The sequence below is a fragment of the Poromitra crassiceps genome (genome assembly GCF_964638095.1).
Source record: "Poromitra crassiceps genome assembly, chromosome: 9".
Taxonomy (NCBI): domain Eukaryota; kingdom Metazoa; phylum Chordata; class Actinopteri; order Beryciformes; family Melamphaidae; genus Poromitra; species Poromitra crassiceps.
This window is the reverse complement of record NC_139630.1, coordinates 44096955-44107868: the sequence shown is the minus strand read 5'-3', so window position 1 is coordinate 44107868 and position 10914 is coordinate 44096955. Positions and strand designations below refer to the sequence as shown.

At 43.1% G+C, this 10914-nt stretch overlaps 1 protein-coding gene across 1 annotated transcript; it reads left to right on the top strand.

The window, feature by feature from the left end:
- Positions 1-2035: 2035 nt before the first annotated feature.
- drc5 (dynein regulatory complex subunit 5) lies at positions 2036-7017 on the top strand (the record flags this gene model as incomplete). Its single annotated transcript, XM_083642993.1, has 4 exons — positions 2036-2192; positions 2310-2878; positions 3819-4268; positions 6847-7017. The coding sequence occupies 4 exons, from the start codon at positions 2036-2038 to the stop codon at positions 7015-7017; spliced, it is 1347 nt and encodes a 448-aa protein (XP_083499119.1).
- Between the last annotated feature and the right edge of the window lie 3897 nt (positions 7018-10914).

Here is a 10914-nt window from a genome sequence, read left to right as displayed (position 1 = left end):
AGTTAGGGGGGATTTTACTGTTTTTCCCAGCCTATTGTGTCCATTTAATGTAGGCTATCTATGATCCTAGTTGGCATATACCATTTACCCAAATTGGGTGCAAATCTTTCAAGTTAATTTTTTGCTATGCAAAATATTCTATACAAAATTCGAATTTATCTCAGCATTGGTTCACAGCAGATTGATTGGGGATGGACGAAGCCATTTGACTCATTTTCATGGCTATTTTGTGTCATTTGCTGCCAGTCACAGGAAAGCACACTGAGTGTTTGCTCATTTCTCCCCGGCTTCCACATTGTGACTGCTTGCTTGGTGCCATTGTTTGTGCCATTCTTGCAGATGGATCCTCTCCAATGCTCTTATCCAAAAGGCCTGGGTCCATCTGCCAGCTCTGTACAATCCAAATGTTCTTCACAGCATGATCAAGGCGCTAACCATGCTGCACCAGGCATATAGCCTCCTAAACACTGATGCACACAGGCCCACAACACACTCATTGAGCACTCACACTCAAGGTCACACAAATGTTATGTCCATGTATGCAGTAGTGTCATCTGACTGGAAAAACACTGTAGGCTCCGCCTACTTCACATCCCATCCAAATCAAACAGCCATTTTGTGTCTAAAAGGCAGGAAGTAAAACAGGTGCAAGCAAGACATGATTAGAGCCCCGGGACTGTCTGGACCCATTTAGGTGTTCCAATCCTGGCGCTCTAACCAATGTCTTGCTTGCACCTGTTTTACTTCCTGCCTTTTAAGACACAAAATTGCTGATTGGGTGGGTTGTGAAATAGACTAGGGTAGGCTAATTGGCTTGAATGGATCCTGTTGTTAATTTCTGCCCTCTCCTTTTCATGCATGACATTATAATAAAAAGTAGGCTACAGTTCAACTCAATGGTAACCAATGATCAATATAAATTTAAATATAAATAACTTGCTATATCCCTGTCAGTTAATTGTTAATAGTAAATAGAAAAAAGGAGCTTCTTGATGCTTATAGAAGGATTTAATGAAGAAGTAATGTACAGTTATACTTATTCAGTTAATAGAGAGTAGAGTTAATTGTTAATACCATATAGGCCTAGATAGGCTACATACTCAACTCAAACAATACTAATTTACATGTATATGATGATAAATGATCTATGTAGCCTTCTAAAATCATGTGTTTTTCATGGTGGAGCCTACTTTCATTGCTGGATGTTAAGTCTTCGTACAGGTCGACTTTAAGGTATTTTAGCAACAAAAAAAATGCGTGGTACATGTTGCTTTTACTTTGCGATGAATCTGCATTTCTTCAGAAGTCATGTGTTGGCTGGGGCACATTGAAGAGTGCACAGTGGGGAGTTAGCTCAGTGGTGCTCTCCTCCTGGCAGACTAGAAAACCAGCAGGACTCAAGGACCGGATTTGAGTGATCAGGTTTCCCATGGCACCGCCCCTCCCGCAGCGTGCAGTGCTGCCCCTTGACCAAAACTCTGAGCAAGCGTCCTGTTGCCAAGGTGACAGAGCCAAGACAAGCACCTCAGGTACAGTAACAGCACTCAGTCAGTTTTGCCCAAAACAGCGATTTAGCTGGTTGTGTGTATATAAATTAGTATAAAACATAAATAGGTGTAGTTTACTTTCAAGATTGTTTGAAATAAATGTGTAGCTAACGTGGCAATAAGCTAGCAGCAGTTTAGCTAACATAACATGGGGGGTCCAAACATGTCTGTTTCATGTAAGCAAGCTGCCACAGAAATTTGGCCTACAGCTAGGATGTACAGTAAATTTCCAAATTTTGCTACATTATACAGTAGGATGTATCTGCAGTAACCGCAGTAACACATGTTATATAAACAAATTATCAACACAGAAATATACTATTCTGGTTCATGAAGATAATCATTGAGGATTTACCATTGCTGAGATATAACGCTACATGCTTCATGGCTAGGAACATGGCAAGAAAAACATATTTATCTTAAAGTTTATTTTCTTTCATCAGAAAAAAATCAAAACTGCAAAAAATGTCTACATGACGACTGGGACAATGGCCAAGTCCCTTCATTCTCCGGTGGCAAAACTCGACCAGACTGGCGAGTGCAGGAAGATACGGAGGATCATTGCTGAAGATCCAGACTGGTCCCTTGCTCTAGTGCCTCCTTTGTCAAACCTCTGCCTGCAAACCATTGTGAGGAACTTTGAAGGTATACTGTTGTTTTCAGTGGTATCAATATACACACATCAGTTACATAACAAGGTCTTGATTGGATTTCATGGAGTTTACTTGCATATTTATTACAGAAAACGTCTACCTGTTACAGAAAAGCCCATAATTGAAGAACTTCTGCCTGCCGATAAAGACTACGTGCTGGAGAGACTGTCCCCTGCTCTGCCCCTGCATGTCACAGCCAACTTGATCAGCGATGAAGGCTACTGGAAGCGGTGCTGCTTCCAGCGGTGGGACCTTTGTGACGTCTCTCAGTACGGCCACAGCTGGAAGCGAATGTTCTTTGAGAGGCACCTGGAGAACATCATTGAGCTCTTTATCCCAGATGTGACTGACCCAAAGGTGGTTCTAGACATGGTCCCGTTTTGCAAGAACGACGTGAAGAGGCTTGACATCTCCCAGCTGCTGCCGCCCATCAAGGAGCCCCAGAAGACAGAAGAGGAAGACCTCTCAGACTTGGTTAGTGACAGTGGCTCTGAGGGACCGTCTATGGACCACTTTGACTTCGGCATCCTGCTGAATGAGCTGACCAACCTGGAAGAGCTGCATTTGGTGTACAGGGTCAAGCTCTGTGGCATGAACTTTGAGTGGAATCTGTTTGAGTTCACCTCCAGAGACTGTGAGTCCCTGGCCAAGGCCCTAAAGTCCTGTAAGACCTTGAAGGTAAATAGTGGTTTCTCCTCAGTGCCTTTTTTCTTTTTCTGATTTTCTTCCCGATTGTACTTGGCCAATTCCCCCTGCTGTCCCAGTCATTGTACCACCCCCTCTACGATCTGGGGAGAGTTGTAAAAGCACATGCTTCCTCTGATACATGTGCAGTCGCCAGCTGCTTCTTTTCACCTGACAGCAAGGAGTTTCAAAGGCAGGTCGTAGCTCATATGAGGATCACAGTATTCCTCCCAGTTCCCCTCCCCCCGAACAGGCGCCCTGACCGACCAGAGGAGGCGGACATGGCCAATTGTGTCTGTTGGGAACCTCTGACAAAGCCGAAAGTAACATGAGGCCTCGAACGTGCGACCCTTGTGTTGCTAGGCAGGGAATCTACCTGGACGCCCCTCTCCTCAGTGCTGTCCTTTGTAGCACTGCTCTCTCACAAAGAAAGGAGCTTGATTATCTGGAGCGTGTTTTTCAGCATTCCACACCTCGCTGCAGTTAGTAAGCATCCTTTATATAAGTGTTTCAAATGTGGTGAAACGGGAATAGTCTTGTTGGCATAGTCAGCATTAACCCTATGCTCTACTTACATCAAAGCAGAGCCGCTGGCTGCAACCTATATAAGTCATTATCTGATGCAACAGTTATGCCACATGGATTCATTACTGCATGGGAACTTGGCACAACACATCACTTTCGAGAGGAGAGTTAATGGAGTTGATATTCCTCTCGCTTTATTTGACCTCATATAGCCCCTCAGTGTTGTGTGCTACTGTTTGCTTCTAAAAAAAAAAAAAGACCTGCTGTGTATTTTTTTTTATACTCTTCTTGCACTTCTTACCTGAGTGATTATGAATAAGTAGCCTATCTGTTTTCTGTGCTACTTGTGGAGTGGAGAATTAACTCACCACAGTCTGTATTAAGCCACCATAGCGTGTTGTTTCCACAGCTTCTGAGGCTCCACCAAAGCAAAGTGGATGATGACAAATGCCGTCTGCTGGTGAGACACCTTCTGGAGCACCCCTCCCTGAGGCAGCTTGACCTCTCCCACAACGTGATAGGAGACAGAGGAGCCCGCGCCATCGGCAAGCTGCTCACCACGAGTCAACTGGAGACGCTGAACCTCTACGACAACAGCATCAGAGGCCCGGGAGCACAGGCTATCGCCCATGCCCTGTCCAAGAACTCCACCCTGTTGTCCCTCAACCTGCGTCTCAACCGCCTGGGAGACGAGGGGGGTCGGGCTGTGGGCCGGGCCTTGCTCAACAACAGAACCCTACTCCACCTGCATCTGGGAGCCAACGAGATGGGTGAGCCCGCTGCCATTGCCCTGTCCAAGGTACTGGGTCAGAACAACACCCTGATGAGCATCAACCTCTCCTGCAACAGACTGGGCATGGTGAGCATGGCATTCCTGTACATGGTGTAAGAATTTCTCTTTTAACTGCTTAATAAGTTGCTGTCTGTTGACAGGCTGTTTGACAGGCTGTTATCTGCGCACTAAAGTCACTGTTTGTGGTTAGCAAAAGGACTATTGGGCCTAGCCTTAGACAAATAGAAAAACAAGCCTGTTACTGCTATGACTTGAACTTAAGTTGAAGAAGTTTACTACAAAAATGCATACGTTTTGGTAAGACCTTCCTTGTATTTGTATTTTCAATGTGGGGGAAAAAGTGAAATATGGAAGAAAAAAAAACTATTGCATATCGTTTTAAAATGGTTGTGTACATTAATAATGTACACAGCAATTAGTACACAAGTAATAATGTCAGTATTAAACTTAGTAAAAGCTTTGAGTGAAATGTTATGGAGGATAGCACTGTATTTTGAAACAATGTATTTAGGGATGTTCGATATTGGCTTTTTTACCGATATCCGATATCCGATAATGTCCAACTCTTAATTTCCGATACCGATATCAACCGATACCGATATAAGCTGGCTTTTTTTTCACCAAAATTTCAGGTAACAACAAGTTACATAATGTAGCTTAATGTAGCTGAAGAGTTTAATATATAATATGCATGTTGTGTTAAAGTTGTAAGTGTTATTGGGGCAGTGGTGGCCCAACGGTTAGAGAAGCGAGCTTGTGACCAGAAGGTCGTCAGTTCAATCCCCGGGACCGGCAGGATAAATCTGGGTGGGGAAAGTGAAAAGGCAGCGCCTGTACCTCCCTCATTACCACCACTGAGGTGCCCTTGAGCAAGGCCCTTAACCCCAACCGCTCCAGTGGAGCTGCTCAGTGGCCAACAGATCAGACTGTAGCCTGGGTAAACCCATCCCCCACGTGACCTGCTCTCAGACCTGTTCTCAGTCGCTAGTGACTGGGAACTGAGAGAGCAGGTCACGTGGTGGCTGGGTTTACCTAGGCTAATCAGACTGTGGTTGTACTGGTCTGCTTCCAGGTATGAATGTGTGCGTGAATGTGAACAGGGCACTCCTGAAAAAGACAGCATTGCTCTCAATGAGACTCCCCCTGTATAAAAAAAAATATATATACAGTATATATCAGCATGAAAACCGATATTTTCCGATATTAATTTTTTAGGCTAATATGGGCCGATAATATCGGTAGGCCGATAATATCGGACATCCCTAACTGTATTCCCTTCACAGCCGAAGCATAGAGTGCATTTCACTCCTGCCTGTATAGAAACATAGCATCGTGAAGTACGTACACGTGCAGATTCTCTATTATTCATAGATATCTGCTGAAAACATGCAATAATGGAAAGCTGAGTAGGTGTTGTTTCCCCATGGGAGGTGGATCTGAATGTAGCCCTTCTCTTGCTCGCTCCTCTTCGAGAGTTCCTTGTCTGCCTGTGTGTGGAATTAACTGCAGAGGATCCAAAATCACCCACGTAGCAGAAAGGCCATGTGCAGTGGCATCAATAGCTTTGACCTTGGTCTCATCTTCACTAAAATAGAAACGCCTGTTTCAGACATGACAATAAAACACTGTTGACAATGACAAGACGCAATGTAGAAAGTGTAGGACACAGTGCTATATTGTACTGTACAGTAAGCGCTGCCTCGGCCATAACAGCAATGTTTATATCGGTTACCGGTATCGTCCACAATGTTCATATCAGTGCATCCTAGGGGTGTCACGATACACTCAGTTCACGATACGATACGTATCACGATACTGGGTTCACGATAACGATACGATACGATACGATTTTAACAATATTTTTTTAAACTTGAATAATGACAATATATGACTGGAAAAGTAGTATTTTATTTGAAATGCACAAATACAAAACATGCTGTTGTGGGAAATTGTTATTACAATAACAACTAGAAAAAACATGAGATTGGAGATAAGGCTTATCTTGAAATAGAATGAGTTACACCATCACTTAGATTTACTTTGAACTAAAAGGTTTCTCAGCAGTATAAATTCTCATTATGCATCTTCAGTTTTTCTTCAAACTCAAACAACAAGACTTTTCTTAATCTATTTTTTATGCATCTTCAGTTTTTCCTGTCAAGTAAACAGTTTTGCCAGAAACTCAATTGAATGGTTTCTCTCCTGTATAACTTCTCATGTGTCTCTTCAGAGACTTGTTCAACTGAACTACTTTCCACACATTGAACTTCAACAAACAAAGACGTTTCTTAGTCTATTTTTTGAAAAAAAAAAAAAAAAAAAAAATTTTTTTTTTTTTTTTTGCAATATGAGATTTCATCTCAACGATACATATCGTGACGTTTTACTATCGCGAAATTTCGTGGGACGATATATTGTGACACCCCTAGTGCATCCCTAACTTATTTTCTCTCTCTTTCTCCCTACCTCTGTGTGTGTGTGTGTGTGTGTGTGTGTGTGTGTGTGTGTGTGTGTGTGTGTGTGTGTGTGTGTGTGTGTGTGTGTGTGTGTGTGTGTGTGTGTGTGTGTGTGTGTGTGTGTGTGCGCACACACGTGCGCGCATGTGTGTGTGTGTGTGTGTGTGTGTGTGTGTGTGTGTGTATAGGATGGAGGTAAAGCTCTGGTGGAGGGGATGGTGCACAACACCACTGTGACAGAGTGTGATGTGCGTCTAACGGAGGTGGGTCAGGAGAGCAGCTGCTGCATCAGCCAGGCGGTCCGCAACAACCAGAGCCGAGCGCGCAAGAAGCCAGCTCAGGAGAGTAACGCCAAATAGACCCCACAGCACCTCCATCTAATCAGATTTGGAAGTAACTAATTACTCACTAAGTACTCAAATTATTGTAATTGAGTAGCTTTTTTGTGTACTTACTTTAAAATCAGTAATTTTACTTTTACTTAAGTAAATTTGTTTAAAGTAATATACTTTGTTACATTTTAAATTGCTTCAATTGCAGAGTAAAATAAATCCAAAGTTTCCACACAATTTCTATGAACTGCATGTGCACCAGAAACTGTCCAATCTATTGGCCCTCGCTAACTGTTGCCAAGGACAGGAGCTATTGGCTGCTCAAAAAGTCTCTAGACATTGCCAGATGACATCATAATTATGCTAATTTGCATATCAATAGCCTATAGGTTCTCAAATGTTTTTCAGCCAAGGTCCCCTTACAAGACAGAAAATATACTGGGGACCCCCTCATTCTGATTTGTGATTTTGGGCTAAGCTTAATTGTAAAAAGCACGTTACCACTGTAACGTGCTTGACTTTTAAATTGATAGGTTTGCTAGATTAGAATGTAATCCATGAACCATTTTACATTTAAAGCATACAATATTTTTGTTGAACTATGAAGCTTTTGCAACAACAAAAAAGTTTTTATTTTTTATTTTCCTGAAAACTTTTCGCGGACCCCCTTGCAAAGTACCACGGACCCCTGGGGGTCCCCGGACCCCCATTTGAGAACCACTGACCTATATAACCTACAGTCCCCACTCGCAACGGAGGGAGGGGGGCTGCGCTGTGTGTGGGAGGCGCTGTGATCATCAGACCTCTCTGGATGACAAACCAAATGCTTTGGGATTCAACACTTCACCAGAAGATGCATGACGGTCAGACAGACAGACAGATACAGTCAGACAGACAGACAGTCAGACAGACAGACGGTCAGTCAGACAGACAGATACAGTCAGACAGACAGACAGATACTGTCAGACAGACAGACAGACAGACGGTCAGTCAGACAGACAGATACAGTCAGGCAGACAGACAGACAGACAGACAGCAATGAGAATTTGTTGGTGCTTAATCACAAAGGAGATGACGGATGTGTTAGAAAACACTTTTGCAGAAATCCAACTGAAAGCCCATCGGATTTGGTTAGTTGAGGATGAATTTGAAGAAAATGAGAAAAATAACTTCGTTTGAGATGATCCCACAACTGCCCACAAAAAAGTACATTCTTGAGCTACTTTTTTATATATACTTTTACTCTAAAAGATGTTTTAACCCAGTAATAGTACTTCTACTTAAGTAAAAACTTCATCAAAACAGTACTTCTACTTGAGTAGGATTTCTGTACTCTTTCCACCCCTGCATCCAATACAAAGCCATCAGTCATTGCTCCCTGCCTCAGCTTGCTTCCTGCAGTGCTTCAGTCAGCTGCGGTGCTGCATTACCGCTGCAGCAAGAGAACATGGCAAATTAAACTAGCCACATTTCTTCTAAAAGACAAAATGCTGCATGCAGTCCTATTTAGATGAGCTTACAACACTCACTGTCACACCACAACATACATTGTAACTCCTGGAATGCATTGAACATCACACATTGATCATATCTAACAGTGTAAAATACACTATCTCAGTACAGCATCTGAGGGTGGATTTTTGTCAATGAAGATCTTAATGTAAAGTGTTTTTGCTTGAGTGAATGGATAAAGACCAATTGTTTGATTATTAAATGAAACAACATCCATGTTATTGTTAAAGTAGACCATTGTTTTGTGCTGGGTGTTCCAGGCCTACTGTATCTGTGGTATTTTTGTGTCTCTTAACACCATCATATTTGTAGACTATTCCAATAATATTCCCATTGGGACTTAAAGTGTGGTATTCCACTCAATAGTGAGCTTACAGGGAACCTTTTCTACTTAAAGGTATTTATGTTTCTGCATCCTATTGTAGGTAGAGAGATAACAGTGAGTATTCTGATTATATAATGGTGTTAACTTCTTGTAAATTAAATAACGGTCAACTTTAACAATCTGCCTTTTTCACAGCAGCCGTTTTGTGTCTAAAAGGCAGGAAGTAATACAGGTGCAAGCAAAACATTAATGAAGACCCCAGCACTGGAACACCTAAATGGATTGGAAGTTGGAAACCCTCATTAATGCCTTGTTGCACATGTGTTACTTCCTGCCTTTTAGACACAAAATGGCCTCTGTGAAAAAGGTCCATTCATCAATTTGCTGGGGACCCCCTGGAACCCCCTCAAGGACCCCTGGTGGTCCTCAGACCCCGGTTCCAGAACAATGTTCAGGCTGGCAACAGCAATGAAAACTTGTGTAGGTGTTACTGAGCCTGATGAACAGATGAGGTCAAGTTTCTGAAAATGGTCTCAGTGAAATGCTACTATGAGGACTAACACATGAATACAATTGGGCTTATTGAATCCACAAGAGTCTCAGCTTTCCAGCCAATTTATGCAAGCCCAAGACTGTTTAGGGACCTCAGTATGCAGAAATATTCAAATGGTATAGGCGAAAATAATAAATTTATACTGCATGAAAAAAACCTGCATGGTTTTTGCCAAAAATGGCATGGGATTAGCATAAGGTGCGCATGTCTGTAAAGGGAAGAGTCGTGGGTAACCATATAACCTATTCTCATTCAAATATCTTGAGGTGAGAGGTCAAGGGAGCCCTTTGAAAATGGCCATGCCAGTTTTTCCCTCGCCTAAATTTAGCCTAAATTTGGAGCATTATTTCACCCCCTTCCTGATGAGATAGAATGACATTGTTGGTACCAATGGATTAGCCTGGTAAACCAGCCCGTCACGTGAACTCACATTTCATTTGGTTCTGCTTGACGGTCTGGCCCCAACTCTTCACCCAGTCCTTAGCAGGGCCGAGCATGGCCGGGCGTAGTTGCCTTGACAGTAACCTCGCGTCACCAGGCTCTTCTCGGCGAGAAAGAGCCTGGCTTCCGTTCACAATTGATTTTGTCACCCTACCTGGTTCCGGCCTAGAGCCCGCCCTAAACAGGAAGGGCAGCGTTTCTAGCTCGTCAACTTTTACGTTAACTTGACAATTTGACACAAGTATCAGAACGGCAAACAACAAAACAAAAGATGGACGTACCGAACAAAGTTTTTGAAGAAGTTATTTTAGAAACATTGCGGATTCACAATCTCACATCTTTTAAGCCAATACAGAAGCTTTGCATCAGACAATTAATCGAGGCAAGAGGCGTCAAGCTAACGGCAACAAAGACGTTTTTTGGCGCACTGCCTTCCGGTGTTCATTCTGGTTCCGTGGTTTACGCCCCATGACAAAAAGCGGGGTGAAAGGTGTCCAGACTACATTGACAGACAACTCCTTCAGCCAATCAGGGTTGGATACAGTCAAACCCAAATCCACTCGGGAGAATGGCAAAAACAAAAGCCGAGAAACTCTGCGGTTGCGGCGATACTCCTGTACTTGTTTAATTGTTGTTATTGAGTCTATTTCTGCAATAACTGCACTTTATGGCTGTTTAAACTAGACAAACGCTGACATTACTCCTCGAGACGATCAGGGAAGGAGGCGGCCATTATTGTTTTGTTAGTGGCGTTCCTGATTGGCCAACTTGCGCTGTCAATCACAGCGCAGTCACTGATTGGCTCTTCCGCTCTGCAGCTTCTGCTAAACACCCTCCCAGGCCTTGGGTCCAGACCGTCACGCAGAACCAAATGATATGTGAGTTACATGATGGGCTGGTTTACCAGGCTACATTTCAGCTATAACGGACGCACAAAGTCCCTTACCTATAGAAGCGGTTGCACCACTACAGCCTCTGACTGAAAGACAGTAGCCTAATATCGCTGCGGATGACTATTATTCAAATTTCAACTGAGGGTGCAATGCATGCTCTTGCACCCTCATAGAACCGGGCCTGCTTTTCTGTGATATTT